Source organism: Lepisosteus platostomus, chromosome 10 (assembly GCF_059453375.1).
Source record: "Lepisosteus platostomus isolate fLepPlt1 chromosome 10, fLepPlt1.hap1, whole genome shotgun sequence".
NCBI classification, from domain to species: Eukaryota; Metazoa; Chordata; class Actinopteri; order Semionotiformes; family Lepisosteidae; genus Lepisosteus; species Lepisosteus platostomus.
The window spans coordinates 24,510,667-24,537,399 of record NC_142620.1 but is presented as its reverse complement, the minus strand read 5'-3'; the positions used below and the strand labels follow the sequence as shown (position 1 = coordinate 24,537,399).

General features: G+C 36.5%; 1 protein-coding gene across 13 annotated transcripts in view; it reads right to left on the bottom strand.

The window, feature by feature from the left end:
• LOC148653624 (alpha-(1,6)-fucosyltransferase) overlaps positions 1 to 26,733 on the bottom strand; it is a 409,984-nt gene that overhangs the window by 14,762 nt on the left and 368,489 nt on the right. For all 13 annotated transcript variants that reach the window (XM_088648865.1, XM_088648870.1, XM_088648868.1 and 10 more), the window contains one exon: positions 9,568 to 9,814. In XM_088648865.1, coding sequence (XP_088504991.1) covers positions 9,568 to 9,814 — 247 coding nt within the window. The remainder of the gene's footprint in view (positions 1 to 9,567; positions 9,815 to 26,733) is intronic.

Below are 26,733 nucleotides of genomic sequence, written 5' to 3'. Positions count from 1 at the left end.
CAAGGAGGAACTTGTGCAGTAATTGGCACTGAATGCTGCACATATATCCCTGATAATTCTGAGCACATCTCAGCTCTGGCCCAACACATTTACAATGAGGGACAGAAATATCAGGACTATTATAAATTGGGGAATTGGATCTTGGGTAAAGTCTGTGTTTGGGGCCTGGGGCGGAACTTTTTTACAGTGTTTATTTGTAGGAATAGTATTGTTTATATGTATAATTGTAATCATCACGTGCACAAAAACATGTATCACATCTTGCTATAACCGTGGAATGTACAATGTCATGGCAATAAATACCTGTTCGCCAAGAAAGGAAAGATCTGCCCTGACATTGTATGTATAAAAATAGGCTACACTGACGTATGCCATATTTTATAAGGGGGGAATGAAGAAAGATGTGAAGACGGGGGTTTGAATTTAATCTTTTCTGTAGGGGGTTTAGACTTCTAAGTCACAAGCTGGGGTTTATGGCAGGAAAGGGGGTTAACTGATAAGGATTGCAGATGCAAGCTAGGAACCCCCCTGGGTGTAATGTTAAACTGACCATTTGCCCAGAACATCGTAAACTGGCCAAATACCATGAACCCCCCTCTTTACCATCAGACCGAGTGACGTCAGAAACGGAAAAGAAAACAGTATATAACCCAAAAGTTTGTAACAGTACGGGGAACAATACTTCGGTTTTGTTGTTTCTTGCGGGAAACAAGACTTCGGCTTTATTGTTCCTTGCATGCAATAAACTCATCTGTTTTACTTCATCTCGGGATCAAGAACCTTATTTCTTCTGTTACAACACCAGTAATCGGGGAACAGCTTATCAACACGAAGGGCAAACGATTTTTTAAATTTTTATAAAGAAAATAAAAAATAAGATACAATGACGTGTTTCTGCCTAACTCAAACATTACATGACTTTAAAAGCTGTAAAAAACTGGGTGATTTTTTTTCCTCATGATCATCTTAGAATTTTTGTGAAAGCTGTAAGATTTTTACTTTTTAATTAAACAGTTAAAAATACTTGAATTTCAGTTGTACTAATTTAATACCTATTGATAGTAATATTAATATGGAGCTGTTTAACTAAGTAGCTAAAATATCCCAAGGGGGACATTTTGGAAACATTTGATGTTCATTTTTAAAAAACTATATATTATTGTCCTTATAGTGGTAATAGGCAATGGACTATCATGTAGTAGGCTGCACCCAGGCGGTTCAAAGTCCAATCAGAGAATTACTTTGTTTCTTACATAGCTGAATATATAAAAATAGTCCTCTATTATAGCTTGTTGTTGAGTGTGTGCATCTGGATGAATTATTATAAGTGATGATTTCATGATTTTGGATTTCTTCACGGAATTTAAAGGACGGAAAAGGATTATATTTACACGTTGCGTACTGCCTCTTTTATATTTGTAAAAACATTCCAATTTAAATGCATTACGGAATATATTATTAATAATATTGTAATGAATTCTGGTTCTTGGGCTTGCACTCTCACTGCTCCTGTCCTAAATCATCTTTCACCACATGGGCTCGAACCTGGGTCTCCTGCGTCGCTCAACAGAGGTTTTGCCAGCTAAGCTGCAGAAGACCTTCTTCAGCATATGCAGCCAACATCCGTGTTATGCGCAGGGGAGTAGAGGGCTGTACTGTTACTGTGCTGCAGCCAGCTTGTACCATCAGTATGCCTGCCGTTCGATACAATATTAATTATGAATGACCATGGACCCCGAATTTTGTCTTTTCAGCTCAGAATTTAACCGTTGCAGCGATCCCTTTGGCTATATTTCTAACTTAGCCATATGAGTAAAAATAGATTGGATTAATAACTGGAGTAAGAAAAGGTTTTTCACACATACTTTGAAACCATACAGCTTTGGAACAGCGGGAGACAAGACCTGGCTGGGAGGGGGGGGGGTTATTTTGATTTTCTGTGCGAACCCTATTCGCTACAATACTATAATGAGTCCCTGAGGCATATCGTTCAAATTTCAGAATTATAAAAAATAAACCTTTGTTGATTTTGCATGAGAGACAACAGGTACCTTCTGAGAAGTAGTGTACTGCTTCCAAAGTTGGTGATTTTGACAAACAGCTAATTTTGGTTGAAGAATTTAAAATCTGTCTGTACTGTAGCTTTATTTAATTGAGCAGAAAGTCACCTTGCTCTTACAAGCAGCTGTGTTAAGCAGCGTTTGTGTGAACAAACCACACCCTTTTGAATGTGTTTTAATCAACTTTGACTGTCCAGGGTCATTGGGCAGAGTGATGGAGAGTGAAATAATTAAACGACTGCCGGCACTTTTCCTTACCCCTTGTTGCAAGGTGATAATGCGGAAAACTGTTTTTTTTATTTTACTTAGAGTGTGAACATTGAGTGAGCACCGGGGCATACAGTGAGATTAACAAAGTGAGGTTACGGAAATGGATAGTTTACGTAAATATGTTGACAAATATCTGAATATTTGCTTTCACGAGGCAAGATAAAATTGTATCCAGCTGTGAATCAGCTACGTGACCTTGCCCCCATGGAAGCTGTGGTAAATAGGTTTAGTGGGCAGTGTTACTCACAGTGTAGTGTCCATAGAGTGTTAGTTTTAATACATGGTACAGTATAACAGTATAAGGCAAGTATGTTTTTTAATGTTTGTAATCTCTATTCTTGCAAGTACATTTTTTTATTCAGTTTGCTTCTGTGTGTTAGCTGGTGGGCAAACATTCTAGTTGAAAATTCTTCCACAAGAAGTGTACCTTTAAAGTGGAGAAGAAGGCAACAAACGTTTTCAGCTCTGTATGTCGCTCAAATCATTTCTCTTTGGCATTTTAGTCATAGGCGTGGGAAGACGCCTCTCCCCTCCTCCTTCACTCTGCCTGCCTGACCTGTTCCCATTTTCAACCATTCTGTGTCTGAATCGCAGAGGGTGAGAGAGAATAGGGAGAGACAGAAAAAAAGTGAACTCTGGTTTAATTTTAAATATTTTACCTTCATTTTTTATTTTACAAGTTTGTATTTTACTTATTTTTTGATAGTCAGATTTAACGTATGTTTAAACACAGTCTTGCAAATTTATGTTTTTACAAGATGTGGAAGTGCAACAATTTATCAGTGTGAATTTTAATACTAATTATTGATAGTATTACTAATAGTTAATGCACCTGCCATCTGAATTTATTTAATGTATATAAAATATTAAACTGTGACATAACATTCAGAAACACAATGGAAAACAGTTTGTGATATTTGTGTAGATTAAATTTTTCTAAAATTTATTTAAAAAAAAATAAAAAACGATTCAAATGTATAATCTTTCCATGTGTAATGTCATTAGAAAGTACAATAAACCCCAGCTTTGTTTAGCAATGGTTTCAAATATAAAACTAACTGGTGAGAAAGCTATGTGTAATGATAATTAAAAGATCTCAAGTTAAAAGAAACAATTTACATTCCATTATTACGTTTTAAATGCAGATGTGCTCAGTGCCATAAACAATGCAAGCTGCAGAATGGTCTCCTTACGGTACATCCTCTTCTCTGACTGAGCTCATTGGCGATGCGCTATTTTCTCAGCCTCCTGCTAATTTGCTTCACACCACGAGAAGACAGGAGAATGTGATTGTACTGTATCTGTGTGGAATAAGTGTTGCGTTTACAAAATTAAAGTGTTTAAAATGTTTAATTAAAAAGTTAAAACAAACTTACAGCTTACACAAAGATTCTAAGCTGATCACAAGGAAGATTGCAAGAAATCTGTTTTTCATGGATTTCGTGTTTTTAACTAAACACGTTTTTTATGGGTTTTAAAATCATGCAATGTCTGTTTTAGACAGAAACTTAATTTTTTCTTATTTTTGATTTACTTTAAAATTAAAAGAATCAGTTGCCCATCGTGCCACACAATATTATGTGACATTTTTATGTTTTTGAGAGACTGCCAGAAGGCTTCAACTTATGCATAAAAAATATAGCATAATGCCTTCTCACGTTATGAAGTCACTTGCACCTGGGATCCGCGTTATTCAAACTAAGGTTTCTAAATCTGCAACCAGGTACTACATATTGTTTAAATAAAAGCTGTGAAATCTTTCACAAATCGCTATCTTTAAATCTGTAGGTTTCAGGCTCTGTGTCATTCACGTTTTTATTTCATTATTAATATTACTTAACATTGAATATGTTACAATATATTTTTTAAATGTTAATATAGTGTACATAATATTTACTTTTTTTTTTAAGTCTTTGTTAGAAGAAAAGCTTGTGCCCGAAGAGGGTATTGAACTCAGATCACCTAGACAGAACCTCTATTGACAAACCTGCTGTACCAACTGGCTGCTTGGAAACACAACTGCGACGAAAAAAGCTTTAGAAAGTAATCATGTGTGGATGAGTCAAATTAAAAAATAAAACCTGTTTATAAAGAAAGTGGATTACAGTAATACTACCAGCTATATACATACAGATAAAGCCATTCAAAACGAGCAGGGTAAGCTGCGGTAAAACGCGGTGGGCAAGTCGCATCGCAATGCGTCATAACGCGTCAGATCGTGTCATACTGCATAATACCGCAGCTATGATAATAGTATCCAGAATCACTGCCAGGTGAAGCTAATAACCTCTCATGTACAGCATTTGAGCTGTCACCAGAAAACACCCGGTTTCGAATCCCGATCACTGCTGAGGGACAATCTTTATCCAATTAAGAATTTAAGTTGTATACTCTTTAGACTTTTAATTTTAAACTGTGTATTACAGCATGTTAATCATTAAACATTAAAAAGTTGGTATATTTTATAAAAGCTTAATTGTTCAGTTGGACAAAAGTACACAACCTTCCACCTTCATCATAAATATTTTAATTATGCATACATATTTTAGATCAAAGTATTCAACTTATTTAACTAATTTACATGGGTTCTGGCTAACACCATTGACATATTTAGACAATTTCCGCCTGGAATTTCCTCCCCCTTAAACATTTGTTATATCTCTGAAGCAGAACATAGCAGGAGCCTGGTTCAGGTCTTAAATTGAAGATAATGTACTTGTTCTAACATTATTATCTAACATTATTAATGTAGTGCTCTCAGGTTCACATGGGTATGTACCCTCGCCGCTGCCACCTCAGGTCGGCCCCCCACCAATGGGGACTCGAACCCGGGCCTCCAGCATCACTCAACTGGGAATCAGCCAGCTAAACTAAAGGGAGATCTACCCCCAGCCCAGTGCTGAGGACTCTCACACTATCCACAGGGAAGGGGAGTGAAGTCACCGCACTGGTAAACCGGCTTGCACAACCTGCAATGTCGGCCGTTTGCGTTACATAAAGCTTATATTGTGTACTTCATAACGTTATAACGTTTTATCATTTTCCAAGAATACGTACAGTACAGTAGTAAGAACACCACTTGCTGTTATTGTAAAAAGATAAATGTTGTAGTGATTTAACATCAAGTGATAGCTAAATTAATATGGAATCATGTAACTAAGCAGCTAAAGTATCACAAGTGGACACTTTGGAAACATTTTGACATTTGTTTCTTTTTTTTAAAAAAATCTTCTATTTTTGTAGTGGTAATGAGCACTGCATTTTTAGCATGTTGCACCCAGATGGTTCAAAGCGCGATCGGAGCATTACTTTCGGTTTGGTTCTCATATAGCTAAATGTATAAAAATAGTCCACTATTATAGCTTGTTGTTGGCTCTGGCAAGAATTTGTGTATCTGGATAAATTAAGTGATGATATTGTGATTAAGGATTTAGTCGCTAAATTCTTTAAGTTAAACAAAGGAGGGAAGAAAGGTTATTTTTAAAATTGGCACTTCAAGATTCTGACTGATTTAATTTCCCTCATTTAGCTGAAACGGATAAAGAAATCATGCAGTAGTTATATGTATTGGAAGGCGCTCTGTTTTATTAACAGACACGCCGACTCAAACCTGTGTCGTACAGTGATATACAGTAGACGTCGGTAATGTCATCCCCATTAAACAATGTGCTTATTGCACAAATCATGCTAAACTAGAAGCATTGCAGAAGGTGATAAACTGTACATTATTTACTGAAGCACAGTTGAGTTCAAACAAGGAAGTCTGTGAAGACTGCGGTAAAGTTAGCCTGAAGTCTGAAAATGATTTTGGCACGCCTGTAGCATTTTCATTAAACCTCCTAGAGTTACGAAAACACTTGCTGTGTGTACAAAGTACATTGTGAATGTTTTCACAGCCTTCACTATATTGTTTTTACGCCATATTTTTGACCACACACAAATATTCTTATGTCCATATCTTCGCAAGGGAAACACAGAAAGCCTTCAAACCAAACGCATTTTAAAGACCTCTACTTGTGAAAAGTTTTCACAGCCTCTACATAAAACTATCAGTGAGCTAATTCTCTTTTTGTAAACCTCCGGTTTTCCATCTATGCGTAATTACGCACTAACTGGAACCCTGGGGGACTGATGTGTACACAAGTTCACAACACAAGAAATACTGCTTAATACAGCTTCGTGCGAAAAACCCGTATATCACCATAGAAAGCAAAATAGCGCAGTCTACAATTACCCAGACTGTAAGCACAGGAATAAAACTTTGTTTGATTTCTGAAACCCTTTCTTTATGTCCTGTTTTCATTCATGTAAAGGTCAACTATATACACAATAGTGCTGACAGCAGGAAAATTCCAATTCTTTACTCAGCAGCTTATTAAAAACAGCACCCATGATGTTCAAACTGATTTTTTACACAGAAGACTGACAGAGCTTTGCGTTGTGAATCTCTTTTTTTCGTGCTTTTATTTAATGTGCCACTAAAAAAATGTGGCAGAAAAAGTGAACCCTGGTTTTTTGATAGTAAAATGTAACATATGTTTGAACACAGTCTTGCAAATTAATGTTTTTACAAGACGTGGAAGTGCAACAATTTATCACAGTGTGAATTTTAATACTAATTAAATGACCATGGGTACTTTTCCTCCCCTTCTACATTCTCAGAGTAGAATAGGTGAACCTAATGAAAGACAGTCCTCATTCCCCCCACGTACAGAAAAAGTGCCCACGGGAACTTAAACTTAACGTAAACTTAATATGGTCAGAAGGAGCACGTATAAACGTCTCCAAAATAACCACATGTAAGACTTTGATGCTTAAAATGTTAAGGAAGAAAGTGGAATACTGGTGTGTATTTTTTTCTTTAAAATACCAATACCAGCCATATACAGTTTATAATGTAGGGATTTTTATATTTCTGTCTTTAGTTAGTGGTTACATTAGTGACAAGGCTAAATTTGTAGCTTACACTAAAAGCTTATGCATATGCCATATGGAATACATGTTTGTAATGGCAATATTGTGCCGGTAATATTTATTGTCAGTAATAATATCAGAAGCAGTAGTACACTTCTTATTGGTGGTTGCCCAGGAGTGTGCCAGTAGCCAGACTGGTCAGGGCACATGCCAGAGACCATCCCAAATGTAGAGTGCAGGGCGGACTGCAGGAAGACCAGTCCAAAAAGTACAGTAAGTGGCTGCCTGCTTCTAGTGGAGTGGAGTAACTACAAAAGTTGCAGTGTTTTGCTGCCGTCTGGTACAGGCTGGAACTGTCTGTGTGGGCTGAAGCAGAGACTGGCTTGCAGGGGACCATAGTAGCTGTGGAAGTTGCAACAGGCTAGCGCAGAAACTGGAGAGCCTGCATCTTGAGCCAAACAGGACTGAGCATTTGTCATTGGGGTGGTTTACTGGGAACACATCAGGAGTGAGGAAAAGTGATCCAGATTGGCTGCAACCTTATAGCAGATCAGTAAGGCTTTAGAAGCCACAGCAGACACCAGGTACCCACTGTTAGATGCTGAAACAGTTGCTGCAGAGGTAGGTTGGTGACTGGAGTAGCTGCTGTTATGGTCACAGCAGAGGCTGATTGCTCACTTGGGCAGCCAGTAAAGACTTGCTGCTGACTAGGATAGCGTCTGCTATAGTCAGGGCAGAAGTTGGCTTCCAACTGTGGAAGTGGCTGGCTGCTGACTGGGATTGACGACACTGAGCAAGTACTCATTGTCCAAGGCTTAGACTAGTTCAGGGATCCGCTTACTGAAAAGGGTCTGCTAGCATGTCCAGAGAGGAGTGCGATCAGAACAGTAATGCCAGTGAAAGATCAAAGATGGAACGCCCCTTCAGTGGCAGTCAGGAATTATTGAGTGCATGCTTAGTTGGGATAAAAGGATGGACGGAAAGCCAAACCGACCACGTCTTTGATCCATGGGACAGGTTTGATACCTCGTGGGAATGCTTTTTTCTTCTTGGGCAGCTGCAGGCTGTGAGCCGTTGCTGGTCTGCAGTGTGACAAACTGTCTTCCTTTGTGAGACACACTGGATGTGCTGTGTAATGGATCTGCTGACATAATACCTGCAAATTGTTGCCCACACGGGTGATGCATCTCAGTGGTGGATTTACTGGCCACCCAATTGCATGTAATTGATTATATATACTGTACAAAGCCAATACATTATGTACTACATTGAAACTGACTTTATGTTCAAACTTTTAGTTTGAAGTGTTCAAGCACTGTAGAATAGAAAATAGAAAATATTATGGACACTATATTGTCATTTTTTATATTTCTAAATATCACAACATGTTCAAACCTGAGTCTTTTATTAATAACAACAAATAATTTCAAGCTGCTACTGATACTATTACTGACAATAAATATTATCAACACTATATTGTTATTACAAACATATATGTAATGTTGCATTACTGAAGCTAAAAGTTTAGCCTTTGTCACTTACTGTATGTTACCACTAAATAAAGATATAAATATAGAAATCCCTACATTACAAACTGTATATGGCTGGTATTGGTATTAAAGAAAAAATACACACCAGTATTTCACTTTCTCCCTAAACATTTAAAGCATCAAAGTCTTACATGTGGTTATTTTGGAAACGTTTTTACATGCTCCTTCTGACCATATTAAGTTTATATACTTTGTGAAAAGTAATAATGTCTTAACGTTTTCTGCGAATTCGCTCATTATTGGCATAAACAAAAGCATACTTTTAGAATTTTTAACATTAGATTAACATTACCTCTGAATAGCTAGCAGGGACCACAGCCTTAAATAATAGGCAGTGAAAACATGTCTGTTTGTCCGTGGGGGGAAGAGGGACTGTCTTTCATTGGAAGGTTCCCCTATTCTACTCTGAGAATGTAGGGGAGAGAGAAAAGTTCCCGCGGTCTTTTCATTGATTAAGTTGTGTTAATTTCCATATCCAAAACATATCAGATCATCAGGCTAGAATATAAAACAGCATGTTCGTAGCAGGGACTTGAACCCACAAATTATTGATTATAAAACTAGAAACTAACTTAGTATGCTATGCTGCCCCTAAAACATTCTGTGCTAAGATAAAACGTGCATGCACTGTTCCTTCATTCAAGACACAAGCACATATTGAACTAAAAATCTGTTTACTAACAGTAACAATTTGCTATACAATGCTGTAGATGTAGAATGTGAATCTGCACTGTATCTCTGGAAGCAGCATTTTCTCTTTTGAGGTCACATACCCAATTATAGGATGCTTGAACCCCAGTTTCCTTGTGGCTTCCTCAATCTCCTTCTCTAGCCAGGACTGTGGACGGATGAGGTACTTCACAAACTGGGAGACCCACCACACTGAGGGGTCACCATGAAGACGGTCCAGCCGGTCTGCAAGGTCCTCGGGAATAGCCAGTGGCAGGTAAGGTGGTCTAGGGTGCAAACTGTCCACAATGGGCAGCTCCACTACCTGGACATCTTTGTCATTTGCTTCACCTGAAAGAAAAGATTAACATCTTAATTCACTTATACCACAAGGGGATAGACTCATTTTGCATTTTGTTTCTCTTTTGTTCTCTTTCCATCTGCAGTCAATTCAACATACAGTCCTGCTTTTCTTTTTTTCCATCATTCATCTTTCTCAACAGCTGCTTCATCAAGAAACACTTGGCCTGTTCCTGAATGAACACTCTGTCACATCTTAGTTTTTTTTTCTTTGAAAGATTTTTTCTGTTTCATATGATAAAATCTAAAAAAAGAAAATCCTTTAACCTCTGTTCCAACTATCACTGCCCTCTAAACAAATGCAATATGGAAGAATCATGCAAGTTAAAAGCATTAAATTAAAAAGAGAGAATTTTATCTCAACCAAAGATAAACTTTATTAGAATTATGACTGAAGAGGCTCTGCTTTTCATTTCTTCGTTCTTACAGGAGAAAAAGGTCTGTCAAGAGTTTTTTGGCTTGTATTGCTGCGTGAAAACTGGTCCCTTAGGGAGTCTCCTTGAAAGCTTGTTTAAAGTATCATCAACAGAGACAGCTATAATTACAGCAGTCCATAACCTCATTGTCTTCAGCAGCAAGACATAGCTTTCCATATCAAGAAAAAGCCAACATTCTCAACTCAGGCACTGTGAAAGACAGTTGACAAGATATAAACTGTAGTGGACAGATATTATAAATATATATACAGTGGAGTTCATAAGTATTTGGACCGTGACACAATTTTTGCTGTTTTGGTTCTGTACTCCAGCACATTGGATTTGAAATAAAACAATGAAGATAAGGTTAAAGTGCAGAACGCCAGCTTTAATTCAGGGGTATTTATGTCTGTATTGGGTGAACCATATAGGAATCACAGCCCTTTTTATACATAGTCCCCCCATTTCATGGGGTCAATCAACCTGTGATGTTCATCACTCTGTTCTCCAAAAGAACTGTATTGAGTACAAAATCAGCTCCAGTGTGTAGCAGCATTCACACAGAGTAAACATTTCAATGTTTCTATAAAACATATTTGTAGAGACAGTTGTAACTTCTGCAAAACAATAGATAGAAAAAAATCTATTGATTTACTTAAAATGGCCCAATAGGTCTGTGTCTCCAGCAAAGTAAGATTTTAAAATATTCAAAATGGAGAAAATGATAATACATCAGAATCTAAGAACTAAAAGTCAGAGATTTCTTCCCTTTATGTCTTTGCCTTTCTTCTCAGGCAGTTGGTCAGCACTGAAGGCTCACAGGGATGTCTCCAACGTGAAATGGTGGTAGTCCTTTTCAGCAAAAGTGTTAAGCACTTTATTAACAGCAGGGCAAGTTTCTGCCTGACCAAGTATGTAGTACATTTTAGTCCGGGTGTTCTAAAATTTCTTTCTGAAGAAGTAGTCTGAGACAAAGGGGAAGTTGAAGACAGAACAACCATTCTTCATACTTAACAACAGGAATTTTCACTTTGAAATGACTATCTGACCTTCCCAATAAAAAAAAAATGTTTCAGCTAAATGAAAAAAGTGGCAAAAGTAATCAAAATCTTTTTGTCTTCAACAGATATTTAAAAAGAAGTAATTTTACAACAAACCCGAATCTGAAACATAGTTGCAAGCAATCACCCAGTCAAATTAATATGTACAAAATATAAACTGAATATAAATTAAAGTATGAAATATTTAAAATTAAAAATATTCCCAATCTGTGCCTATGTAACCCATCTCTTTCAAACTGGAAATATGTATTTTTCGCTCTTTTCAGCTGTTTTTGCAGAAATCTACACAATGCTTTGCAGGAATAACTGCCAATTTTGAATCCACATGAAAACTACTGTAATTAGTGCAGTTACAGAATCCAAATTATGTCTAGTTCATACATTGTGATAAATAAATTGCCATTCAACAGCTGAAATGCATTCTTCATTTTTAATTCATTAGATAGAGAGAACAGCACTTTATGATAAGAAATCATTTGCATCATCCTTGTTTTTCCACCCCAGGTTCTCCATGCCTTCAATGTGTGAAGTAAAGTGGACAGCTGCCAGAGCGGAGGAAAGCTAAACTGCACATCACTGTGGTACAGTCACCTCTGTCCAGACTCTGACACCCTAAAGAGGTCACCTGAACAAACAAAATCTACTAATAATGAAAAATAAGTACTCACATTTTTAAAATACAGAACCGATATTAATTTCCTTGGACTCACAAGAATTCAAGCTGCATCAGAAAAGCTGGCCAAATTAAAGATCTTAGCAGGGTTTCTCTGGAATTTCAAACATTTTTGGGGCACCTGTCTGTTTCTTCCAGGAAGCTCTTAATGAAACGTGTATGTGTACAAAAGAATATATATATGAACTGATACTGTATATGTTCAAATATCACCCTGCAACTCACAACTGGCAACCCACTAAAGCTAAGCAGGTGTGAGCCTGGTCAGTACCTGGATGGGAGACCTCCTGGGAAAAACAGCAAAAGGTTGCTGCTGGAAGAGGTGTTAGTGGGGCCAGCAGGGGGTGCTCACCCTGCGGCTCATGCGGGTCCTAATTCCCCAGTGTAGTGACGGGGACACTATACTGTAAACAGGCCAGTTAGTTTCACACAACTAACTGGCTATGCTGAAATAAACTAACCTCAAAGAAATAAAAAAAATGACATACTCACCCAGTTCTCCAACATTACCCTTCATAACATCCCTAAAAACATATACCACTGCCTCACAACTAACAAAACCCTAAAATTCTCAACACAACTCAACAGCTGACTTTCACTCCCTCCTCTTCTCGGGCATCTAATCTGTCCTTTAAACACGAATGTTTATTGTTTAATGTGATGTTGACGAATCACTGACAGGTTATGGAACAATTACATAATTTAGCAATTTGCCAGCAAGTCACCACGCCGGTCCCAGACTATCATACAAAGGAAAACACAACAACCCAAGTAAGACTGCCTATTCCAATTACCAAACACTGTGGGACATAGCACCCAAACACTTAATAACAAACAATGTTTCTTATAATGAAGTAGGTAGTTCACAAGATAAATTCTGCAACAATTCCAACAAAGCCAAGCACAACATTCTTCATGCCCTTCTTGTTATATAATTGTTGTCACAGAGCGGTGGCTCTGTGGCTAAGGATCGGCACCTGTGGCTTGAAGGTGGCTGGTTCATATCCCGCGGCTGGCAGAGGAATCCTACTCTGTTGGGCCCCTGAGCAAGGGCCTTAACCCCAACTGCTCCAGTGGTGCTGTATAAATGGCTGGCCCTGCATTCTGACCCCAAGCTTCTCTCCCTGTCTGTGTGTCTCATGGAGAACAAGTTGGGGTATGTAAAAAGACAAATTCCTAATACAAGAAATTGTATATGGCCAATAAAGTCATCTTATCTCATCTAATTCCCAGGGAGTAACTCTGTAACATAAAAGTTGCATCAGTTGTTGATTATGATTACACATATAATGAATAAAAGTCAAAGGACTGTGATCAGTAAGATTTGTGCCTAAATAAACCACAAAATGCTTTTTCTGCTCATTCAAATAAGTTACAATGTAGTCATTCAGATAGTTTTACATAATTTATAATAATTTGGCTTCACCAAAGCTGTTAAAGCACTTTTTCACTAAGTTCTTATGTCCTCACAGTGGGGGGAGGGAAACCGGGTGTGGGCTGCACTCTTTTAAACAACATTTGAAGAGAATATCTGTACAGATGCAGCCATTCAAAACAAGCGGGGTATGCTGCAGTATAACACGGTGGGCGTGTCGCAGTATACCGCATCATACCGTATGCAAATCAGATTATGTTAATAGTATCCAGATTCACCTTGTAAAACCGCCAGGTGGAGCTAATAAAGGTTAACCTCTCCTGTACAGCATTTGAGCTGTCACCAGAAAAGGTCGGTTTCGAATCCCGATCACTGCTGAGGGACAATCTTTATTCAATTAAGAATTTAAGTTGTATACTCTTTAGACTTTTAAATTTAAACAGTGTATTACAGCATGTTAATCATTGAACATTAAAAAGGCGGTAAATTTTATAAAAGCAAGATTGTTCTGTTGGACAAAAGTACACAACCTACCACCTTTATCATAAATATTTTAATTATGCAGAAATATTTTATGCATCAAAGTCTTTACCGAAGATATTACTTATAGTATTAATAATGAATGACCTTGGACAAGCTGTAAGCTCAAAGTATTACCCTGGTCCACATTCTTTGTAACTGTCTTTGTAAACGAAAAGAGTTTATTTTTTCATTGACAAAAAGTAACACCACAGCATTTAGTTGATCCGATCACGCATTCATTTCCAATCATACAAAGTAATTCTTGAGAATCTCCGATTCACCATGCCTTTCACATGCTCATAAACGATATTAATTTAGGAACATAAACATATTACTGTATGTAAACTGTACTGTATATTGCTGGTCTTGGTAGTTTAAAGAAAAAATACACACCAGTATTCCATTTCTTCCTAAACATTTTAAGCATCAAAGTCTTACATGTTGTTATTTGGGAAATGTTTTTACGTGCTCCTTCTGACCATATTAGGATTATATACTTTGTGAAAAGTGATAGTCTTTTAACCTTTTCTGTGAATTCGCTTGTTATCTAACAAATGCATACTTTTAGAATTTGATTAACAGGGAATATAATATGGAATTGCGTATCTAAACAAATTAATAATGATATACTGTCGATGTACTGTCTGGCGGAATAAACTGAAGAGGTTAGTTAATGCGACACGGAATTATTAAGAATTATCACCTCTTTTTACACTTGAGAACAAATGAGAACATTCCACTCAGTGGGCGGTGCATTGTTATCTCAATCACCTGCTAATTCGTTTTACACCACTGGACGACAGGAGAATGTGACTGTACTGTATCTGTACAGAATGTGTGTTTCAATCAATACAGTAATTGATTTAAATCTCAATCGCGTGTTTAATTAAATGCCTTTTTTGATTCACAATCTGAAAATGAAAACCGCAGTAAAGTCACCCTGAATTAAAAAAAAACGATTTTGGCACACCTGTAGTATTTTCACGAAACCTCCTAGAGTTGTGAGAACACTTGCTTTGTGTATAAAGTACATTGTGAATGTTTTCACAGCCTTCAGTTTGTCGTTTTTATGCCATTTTTTTGACCACGCACGAATATTCCTATGTCCGTATCTTTGCAAGGGAATCAGTGCGAATTTTAATACTAATTAAATGACCGCGGACACTTTCAACCCCCTCTACATTCTCAGAGTAGAACAGACCAACCTTCTAATGAAAGACGGTCCACCCCCTCCCCCCCTCCCCCCACGGACAGGAAAAGTGCCCACAGGCACTTAAACTTAATATGGTCAGTAACAGTAAACAGTAACATGGTCTGAAGGAGAACGTACAAACGTTTTCGAAATAACCACATGTAAGACTCTGATGCTTAAAATGTTTAGGGAGAAAGTGGAATACTGGTGTGTATTTTTTCTTTAAACTACCAATACCAGCCATATACAATCTGTAACGTAGGGATTTCTATATGTCTTTATTTAGTGGTTACATTAGTGACAAAGGCTAAACTTTTAGCTTCAGTAATGCGTACATATCTCCCCTTTTTATAAAACGACATGGTTGAAAACTGTTCCAGAGCCACTGTTGTTTCATCAGTGAAAAGTACATCATGAAATGCCTCTACCTGTTCAATCCACCGGAAAAAAGAAAAGGAGCATAAAGCGTCTGATGGTCATAAACGATATTCATTTAGGAACAGCATTAGAGAACTGCACTGCATTGGAGAGAATACCATAGTGTGTTTTTTTTTTACTCCCTGGCGGAAACTGGCTTCCATAAGAATCAGTATGGCTCAGAGATTAAATAAAACTTCATTCGCACCAAACAAATGTATATTTCTAAATATCACAACATGATCGAATTTAAGTCATTTTAATAACAATGAATAGTCACCTATGCGTTACAATATAAACATTTATATTGATTTAAATCGCGTTTAAGTCGCCTTTATTTAAAACCCATAAATAAAGCTGATACTGTTTAGACTTTTAATTATTTAAAACTATTACAGCAGCACAATGCACAATGCAACGTAAATCGCTATCTTTGTCTTCTGTGTAATAATGTTCACTTCTCTGTCCAGCAAATTAACAATAGTACTTTATTGTATATGGCGCCTTTAAAGGTGGCTCCTCAAAGCACTTTACAGGTTAAAAACAATAACAACAATACTGTTAGGCTGGGCAAACGATTTTTTTTTTTAAGAAATACAAAATGAGATATAATGAAGTGTTCCGGCTTAGACATTAACGAAGAGCATAACATGTGGACGGCGTAGCGGTCGGCTCAGGCTACTGTATACCGATGCACTGCAAATACAACCCCCCTCTCTGCGGGAGTGCTGGCTGTGACGAATTAAACCGGTTTCACAGGTATTTTCAAAGTAGAAGGGGGCGAGATTTCCAGTGAAAGACACCTCCCCCCCTCAAAAACCCAGTAAGTACAGTACTTACTAGTTAAGAAAGCTAGGCTCCTCAATGAAATCGCTTTAACATGCTAATGCGTTGGTGTAACAGTCCGGGTGCGGCAAGCTTCTAATGTCAACTCGACTACGGCGAAAGGAACCCTTCTTTCATTAGAAGACAATGAACATATTCTAGCCCTAAATGAATTAATAGCAAACATGGTTTACATAAAATACATTTTTCCAAGAAAGTTTAGCCTTTGTCACTAATGAAACCACTAAAAAAAAGACATAAATAAAGAAATCTTAAGATTTTTAAAATACATGACGTTGCTAAAATTTATTTTAAAATAAAAACGATTACAAACACCAGCGGAGAGAAAGAACAGGGGAGGGATGTTGGGTTTGCATAAGGGGCGGGGCTATGGAAATGAGGTCTATTTGGAAATGTGGAGTTACATGTTCTGGCTGTTTGTGAATTAGCGTTGTTGAGTATGGAGTGTTGAGGTACTGATTTTGTGTAATGCTTTTTGTTGAAAATTGAGGTGGATTTTGTTTTTAATAAAGAGGATAAACTGGGATGGGAGGAGGGCTTGGTTTTGCATAAGGGGCGGGATTATGATAATTGGAGGAATTTGAGAGAGTTTAATGGTTTGATATATTTGATTTTGTATTGTAGTTGTTATCTATGTTTTTGGTTGGTATTATGTTTATATGGTTGTTTTTGTTGGTTGGTCGTTATTATGGTTATTAATAATACGATCTATAGTTGAAATCTGAGCCTAAATAAAAAGAAAAAGCATTTTCAGAGAGCAATTACGCTGTGTTTATGTAGAATAAGTGATTAGGTTTATGAGCAATCTAATTACTTATTCGTTTAAAAAGCTATATAAAATAAAGTTTATTATTAATTTGCTGGACAGAGCGGTGAACATTATTATGCATAAGACAAAGATAACGATCCTAATCAGTTTAGAAATCTGTGTACGCTGTAAGGTTTTTACTTCTTAAACTTTTCAAATACACGTTTTGAATAGAAAGAAATCCTCTTCCTGGTATAGCAAACCAGCACGTCTTTTTTCTCCAATCAGAGGGGTGTCAGATGGTGTCAGCCAACTACCATTCTGAAGCCCTACGATAATCTCTGGTATGGGGAGACCCCAGAATTCTGTCCGATAGTTTATGTAGATAGATGATAGATACTTTTATTGATCCCGTGAGGGAAATAAAGTAAATCATTTTCATTTTAGGAAATTATTAAATGCTGCGTTGGGTTGCAACGGGTGACTGTTCTCAGGCGGAAGATGTAAACAGCTTAATTTTCGTGTTAAATATTTTTTTTTAATTAAAATTCATTCTATACAGCAATCGCATATTTGGGTACCATTTCAGAAAATATTCATGCTTAAAATGTTTAGGGAGAAATGGAAGACTGGTGTGTATTTTTTCTTTAAACTACCAAGACCAGCCATACACAATACAGTTTACGTACATACAGTAATGTTTATGTTCCTAAATTAATATTGTTTATGACCTTCAGATGCGTTATGCTCCTCTTCTTTTTATGCTCAGCTACTAAAATTTCCCTTTAGTGGTAAAATTCCATATAAATATTCAAAACTAAGCGAATTAAAATGTGCACAGTAAAGAGATTAAATGATTAAATCTTTTCACTACCAACCAATGCACCACGAGTGCCCCTGTCGGTCATAATGGCCAGCCAATCACTTACCGCGGTGCCCTACGGTGGCTTGTGGGTAGTTTACCGTACCGCGGGTTTGTACCGTGCATTTTGAATGGCTGCATCTGTATATTCTGTATTGAATATATTGTATTTGATTTGGAAAGATTTTAAAATTATGCATCCACCAATCCATCCATTTTCTAACCACTTTCTAACCACAACCACTGACATAAAAATATATTACACAAGAATAAGAATAAAATGTTAATAAACTTGGATTTCTTTAATCATGAAACCATCAATTATAATAACATATCTAACTTGCTGATTATTTTAATATTACCAAACTTGATATTGCTGCTTTAGAAGTAGAAGTAGTCTTGTAAACTCCCATACATGAACAACATTTCATAAAAAAATTTCAAGTTTCATATTCCATGTGACTTTGGAGATTGAGATTTTTTACACAAAAAAACATTAACAAGACTTAAATAACTCATTTTCTAGACCCACAGATTTACAACACTTACAACTCCAAAGTTGGAACAATTAGGCTGGAGTCTCAAATATATATACAGTAAATAAATATATAAATACAGCATCTTATTTAAATAGCACTTCTACTGCTAGCTTAGCGAGGTGTATTGTCCTTGACTGATACTGTACTGTATGTGTTACCATGCGTATTTCCAAATCCATGACTGAAACATTCTACAGTTTCTAGTTTAATTTTTTTTGCCTTTTTGACTAAATTAACTTCATGCAGTTGAAAAACCCCAAACTGCTTTGACCAATTTTCGTGAATGTGGGTACAGCTCATTAACCTCTCTGCTGCCGGCTCCTGTACAGAGCACGTTGCTATGAATATACAGGTGTGAGGATCACAATGGCATCGTGACCATGTATTGGATAAAACAATTAGAAAATGGATGGATGGATCATATGAGACACCTTCTCTGTGTTTTTTTCTAGAGTGCAGTGTATTTTGTGAGGGGAGTGATCTCCCATCCAGGTAATTTGCTAAAGTGAGAATATGGCTATTGACCTAATCAAGGTCCTGGCTCTCCTTAGATACTGTTGCTAACTTAGTCAAACCATGACCAAGCCACTATAGAAATCAATGGAAAAACTTAATGAAGCATTAATCAGTCATACATTCATTATTGGATTTTTCTGTTACTAGACTAATTGCCCAAATTTATTAACAGGTTTTTCTTATTTAATTATGCTGAACATTGGTTCTGGGAGACTCTTACTATAGAGATGAGACCACAAGCATTCATGGGAACAATCCAGCACATGACCCCAATTCACTGTCATTAAACGTCACCAAATTAAACCAGTTCTGTAAAGAAGTTACAGAATGTGTTAGAAGAATGGGTTAAAAGAAGAATGGGTTAAAATTAGTCAAAACGGATGCAGGAAAGGATAAACAGCTATTGGAAATGTTTAGTATTTTATTTTACTTAGTATTAACAATGTGCTCCATTTGTGCTGTAGAAAGTTTTAAAGCCACTACAACATGTGTACAATATGTTTCTATAACCAAAATCGAAAATAAAATGATCCGTTCCTAATTACTTTTTTTATTTAAGATAGCATTAAGACAAATCTAGATTATTTTAATGCACATGAAGACCTGAAAAACACATTCACAACAGCATAACAATAAACTATTTTCAATATATCCTGCTGAGTAATCTTACTTTGTCATACCACCCTACTTTTATTTTCAGTATTAATTTAATATTTAACATACCGTGATGTGTAAAATTACAAAAAATGTCAATATAGTATATAAATTAAATGTTATTAGGGCACAAAGCCATGGGGCTAAGCATTGACCAGGTTTCGTACCCAGACATTTTGCATGACAGCCTAGAATTCTTCCATACGTCACATTAAGCATTCACTGCACCAGGTGCACCAAGTTGTGTTTTGCATTACAACACAGTGTAATGAAGTATACTTTTTGGAGTATGGCACATTATACTTTGAGTATTCTGAATAACTGCAACTAAATAGCATATGCACATTCATATGTAAAAAAATATCAGACAGCCAAACTGCTATAATCTCATATGTCCTGCCACTCTGCATAAATGACTGTAATGATGCAATGACATACAGAAAACAAGACACATGTCCTTTTGCCATGTTTATATAGAATAATCAATTCAACATATTGCTATGTAGCAGTTAGCTGAAAAATAAACCTCCAGTAGTGATGAATGTACTTCACTGCTTTGAATGTTTGGACAAATTATATTTGATACTAAACTTTGTTATATGGGATTTGTCACATTCTAATCCCACTTCAAAGATGTGACAGGAGTTTTGCTCTGGATGATAAATGAAAAGGGGTGTACTGGATTTCTGAAGCTCATCAACATTGAAAAACATTTTTCTGCTCCTCATATAATTTAGGATTTATTTTTTTTAAAGATCTATGAAATACTGACAACCAGTCCTGATAGGGTAATGACTGCCTGCTGTTGGGGCATACAAAGGAACTGGAAATTGCTTGTAAAAAATGGAAAATGGAAAAAAAAAACTAAATCATGACTTTGCATAATTTAAATGGAAAGTCTTTATTACCCTATTAGTGTAGAAATCTTGTCTCACTATTTTATCAGAATAAAGGCATATTTATCTGAATAGACTACAAAATTAATAATACAATAAAAAGTGTGTAATGTGTTATAACAAATGGGTCATGACTTTTCTAATGTTCTGACTGGTTATGGGAATGTAGCAAAAATACAATATTCCACAAGAAAGGCTCTGGGACTATGGAAATGTTTTGACTTAAAACATAAGACGTTTCAGAAAAAATGTTTTTTTGATTTCCTTGTTTTTATTTTTTCCTTGTATTTCCTTTTTGATTGTGCTTTAAGAGTAGTCTTGTTGCATCTGGACACAGAAACTGAAAGGTGTTATCGCTATGTAACATTACAGTAATAAGAAATTTATTTATATACCTTCTCAAAGAAAAATATCCTTTATGTTGCCATGTGAAACAGTTTTTAAATTGGTCAACCAAAGAAAAATAAAAGACAACAAAAAAATGACTATCATGTATGCTCTATTAAGCTCGATTGTAAAAATTGTCAAGTAATGTCTTGCAGGGCAATATTATTGGGGGATGATACTGTTTGGGGTTAAATTGCGAAATGTTTCTATGATAAAGAATCAGACTTCATTCTGTTAAAAAAATGGATTTTAATATTCTGTTGTAAATGTTCTGTATAAAATATTCTGTTTCATATAGAATTATTATTTGAGCAAACCTATTCTATAAGAGGCATGTATTGTGCCTTATACTGTATATTCAGTAAACACAGATGTAAATATACAGTGCCTTCCAGATTTATTCATACCCATTGACATGAACAAAGGTACAGACTGGATAATGTATCTTGCTAAAACAAATTTTAAAAAATTCTGAAAAAAAAACTATGACTTTTATTGTAATAGCACTGCCCAGGGTAAAGTCATATTTGTTACAATTAAAATGAATTCAGAAAACATATATTTATACCTCTACATATTTCTTTAAAATAAAATACAACAAAAAGAAGTCTACAATAACATTCTGTTCTTTGGAAGTGAAATGGAAGCATCTTCAGAATACAAAAATGTTCATAACTACCAATAAACATCACTTGCACAGTGGTATTCATGGCTTGTTTGCAAGGAAAAGAAGCCTCTACTTGAACTACAAAAAGTAGGCTCAAATTTGCCAGATTTGAATGGCAAATGAAACCCTTTGTTGTGGTTAAAATGAAAATTGAGTTTTTTGACATGCTCATAAGTGTTATTCACAGCATAAAAGATGTGAGGAATGAAGAAAACACAAGAAAAGGGAAATTTCATGTTTAGAAAACAACGCTTATATCCACTGTAAAATATTAGGAGACATGATGTTTTGGGGTTGCTTTGCGAGGTTATAGGGCCCTTGTCAAGACAGGGGTAATCAAACTCCAACAAATATCAGGACATTTAGTCCAAACACCTGGTGAGCTCGGCATAACAATTATCTTACAACTTACATCTTACTTACATCTACAGTAAATCAACAAAGAGGCAGTTAACTGGACACAAAATAAATGTTCTTGACTGACATTTTAATCTGAACTCAGGGATCTGAAGGACATGTACCAATTCTGTGTGGGGCAATAGTCAAAACCCCCCACCTCAGAGGTGTACATAATATATAGGATAATGTAAATCTGTTATGTATTGCTATTTCACCAGAGATATACAGTACACTTATCTGCAGCGTACTGCATGCATAGTTTGATTTCTGTATTGTGCTTTAAACTCATAACATTGTGGGAGTGGGAGGAGTCACGACGAGCACCAGTAAAAAGTCAACACCCCTAACTGAGGGACGGAAGCACCAGTGTGAGGTTAGCAAGAACTGAAAATAACACAAAAAGGTGAAAAAACTAAACAAAAAAACAAAAAAGAAATGTGCCCCTGCGCATCACGACATCCAGGTTGGGCTTATCCAATTTAACAGGGACCAGCCTGGGAAAAAGTAGAAACCGCTAGCACAGCGGTGACCCTATTTAATGGGGTCCAGTCTGGTAGAGCAGGCACCTCAAGGCCAAAACAAAATAAAAACTCGGTTTGTGAAAAAGGTCTGCCTACCCCGGGAAAGACACGTGACGGGACAGGCAAAAAGTTTGGCAAAAAATGACAGCTTATGCTGGTACAATCCCCTCCGGGACTGCCAGTGAAAGTTCCTCCCCTTCCGGGGGTTGTCCACTGTGCTCTTAAAGAGCCTTCACAGGTCTGGCTCATCCTCAAGCAGCTAGAACAGCTGTGACTTCTAAGGCAATGCATCGCCCTTCGTCCAGGGCTCCGCCTCCACAATGATCATGCCCCCATGTAATGCCACACTCAGCATACGAATAGGGATTGAACTTTATTATGCATAGTTTGTATAAAATAGTAAAATGGCATAAGAGAAAATCAACCAACACCACTTTGAAGAAGCAATGTAAAATTGCTATGAATTGGAATCAAGAACTGCACACTTTCCAATGTCTCTCATCCTTGTGTAGCACAGGGAAGACAGTAGTCCGGTTATACTGTAGTTGTGACACAGGCAGCCAAGACGGTAATTTCTTTCCAATCTGAAGGTTCAGCTACCACATTCTGTTAGCAGAATTTCCCTCTAGATGACATCTCTTTCAGAGATAGTCCTAGCTTCAGGACATCTTAGGTAAAGTATTATTGCTCATAATGTATATAGCCTGATGGACCACTTTATTTCCTGTGACATTTTGTCAGTGACCTGTCAAACCTCAGGTTCATATTCACACCAAATAATTCCTTCAGCCATCACTATGCATGGTGGCAAAGTTAAAAAAAACAACACCCCAGTAAAACATATTTGCTCTGACCTGTGTCTAATTTGTCTGTTGTGCAAAAGGCAACAGAATATTCCAATTCATATACAGATGCAGCCATTCAAAATGGGTGAGGTATTTCGCGGCATACCGCGACACGCCCACCGGGGTATCACGCGGTATCACGTGTGTCACGTGACTAACTATCCGGCGTCGCCTTGTAAAACCGCCAGGGGGAGCTTAACCTCTCATGTACAGCATTCGAGCCTTTAATTTTGAACTGTGTATTACAGCATGTTAATCATCAGTCATTCAAATGTTGGTATATTTTATGAAAGCAAGATTGCTCAGTTGGACAAAAGTACACAACCTACCTTTATCAGAAATATTTATGCATCAAAGCCTTTACTGAAGATATTACTAATAGTATCAATAATGGATGACTTTGGACAAGCTGTATACTCAAAGTATAATTTCCTTAGCACATTTGTACAAGCACTTGGAATCTGTCCAAGCCATACTTTGTCAGGCATTTTGTTTTACTTCAACGGGCATAAAAACTTCCTTGCTTTTAACAGGGCGTTTCATAATTTCTAACTACGAAAATGATTTAAAATGCGACACCTATCATGAAAAGAAAAAAATACACACCAGTATTCCATTTCTCCCTAAACATTGTAAGCTTCGAAGTCTTTAACTAACGTGATACCGGAGTCAACAAGCATACTTTTAGAATTTGATTAAAAGGGAATATAATATGGAATCGCGTATCTCAAGAATTTAATAACGGTATGATTATATCCGTGTACTGCGGCAGGGCTGTGTAGGGCTGTTTCGCCTGCCTGCTTATGCGAGCTGTCTTGTAGCCTACTGGTCTAGGTGCGTGACTACCAACTGGCAGGTTGTGTGTTAGAATCCAGCTGGTGCTGGACCTTTCAGTTTTATTTATTTATTTTTTAATCGCGTAACATAAACATATTACCGTATGCAAACTGTACTGTATACAATATGTATATGTATATTTAATGTCTTAACTGTGCCCGTTTAAGTATTGAATATTCATATCTAATTTTACCACTGAAGGGAAATCTTAACATAAACATAAAGTATATGGCTGGTCTCGGTACTTTAAAGAAAAAAATACACACCAGTATTCCATTTCTCCCTAAACATTGTAAGCTTCGAATGAAACCACTAAATAAAGACATAAATATAGAAATCTTAAGATTTGTTTTATTTAATGTTGGTAGCAGGATGAACTGTCAGAGTGTATATTTTGTCGCAAAGTTGCTACAAGATGTTAACAGTGAAAAAGGTATTTAGAAATGAGTTATTTCAAGATGAAAAAGAAAACATACAGGAAACATGGTTTCATTACGACCAGAATCGGTCTTGAGATATTTTTAACTTGATTTACAGTATTTGAGAGGTATGTCTTAACACCGATACTACAGTGCTTAAGTACTGCTCACGTATATGTTTCTAGGTTTATATTATGCATTTCATACGGTCAAATTACTTTTGAGCAACTAATAAGAAGCGCAAAACGGTATGCGTTTTAGTTTCGTTTTGTGCTGGGACCCGTGGATTGATTAGAGATATCAAGTACATACAAGTCATTTTTTAAATGTTGTAGTTCGTCTTGAAAAAATGTTACGAGTACATCATCTATCAACAATTACACAGGTTCTGTTTCCATATTGCGGATTTTGGTTAGGTACAGTATTATCAAATCCAGTGGCGCTGTGTGTTACTTTACTGAGTCCCAATCTGTGATTGAAACCTGTAAAACCGGTTTAATTCATCACAGCCAGCACTCTTCAGGTGTGAGGGTCTTCTGCTCAGAATGAAACGCTAAAATGTTTGTGTATATTCTAATGGTAGTGGGGGCAGGGTGTGTGGGAACAGGTTTGTTCTTCACACCTGAAACATTTTCTCTGAAAGGATTTTCTTCGCAGTTTAACCGATCTTGTTACAGCATGTTACAGTTTACTATTATTAACCATATTAATTTTAAGTGCTTAATGTAAAATCTTGTAAAAATATATTTTCATTGTTCAAATATACATTAATATACATTAAGTCTGACTATCATATAATAAGTTAAATACAAAACTAAAGAAAAAATAGGGTTAAATATAATTCAAAATATTTTGCTAACAATGTTAACTGTTTATGAATAATAAAATGTATTAACTAAGGAGTAGGATGGCACAGTTGTTAGTATGTTTTTTGTTTTGTTTCTTTTTCATAAATACAACAGTAGTACCTGATGTCTCAGTGGCTTTCAAAATTAAATTATGCATGCAAACCTGTGAACTAGAAAGATAACTAAGATTTTAATACTAATTAAATGACCGCGGGCACTTTCCACCCTACATTCTCAGAGTAGAACAGACTAACCTTCTAATGAAAGACCGGTCCACCCCCCACGGACAGGAAAAGTGCCCACAGGCACTTAAACTTAATATGGTCAGTAACAGTAAACAGTAACATGGTAAGAAGGAGCACGTACAAACGTTTTCGAAATAACCACATGTAAGACTCTGATGCTTAAAATGTTTAGGGAGAAAGTGGAATACTGGTGTGTGTTTTTTCTTTAAACTACCAATACCAGCCATATACAGTCTGTATCGTAGGGATTTCTATATTTCTTTATTTAGTGTTTACATTAGTCAAAGGCTAAACTTTTAGCTTCAGTAACGTGTACATATCTCCCCTTTTTATAAAACGACTTGGTTGAAAACTGTTCCAGAGCCACTGTTGTTTCATCAGTGAAAAGTACATCATGAAATGCCTCTCCCTGTTCAATCCACTGGAAAAAAGAAAAGGAGCATAAAGCTTCTGATGGTCATAAACGATATTCATTTAGGAGCAGCATCAGAGGTATGTTTTTAACTGCACTGCATTGGAGAGAATACCATAGTGTGTTTTTTTTTTACTCCCTGGCGGAAACTGGCTTCCAGAAGAATCAGTATGGCTCAGAGATTAAATAAAACTTCACAGACATTAACGAAGAGCATAACGCGTGTACTGTATACACTGCAAGTACAACCCAACTCTCTGCAGGAGTGCTGGCTGTGACGAATTGAACCGGTTTCACGGGTATTTTCAAAGTAGGAGGCGAGATTTCCAGCGAAAGACACCCCCCCCCCCCCTCAAAAACCCAGTAAATACAGTACTTACTAGTTAAAGGCTAGGCTCCCAACTACGGCGAAAGGAACCCTTCTTTCATTAGAAGACAATGAACATATTTTAGCCCTGAATGAATTAATAGCAAACATGGTTTACATAAAAGACATTTTTCCAAGAAAGTTTAGCCTTTGTCACTAATGAAACCACTAAATAAAGACATAAATATAAAAATCTTAAGATTTTTAAAATACATGACTTTGCTAAAATTTATTTGAAAATAAAAA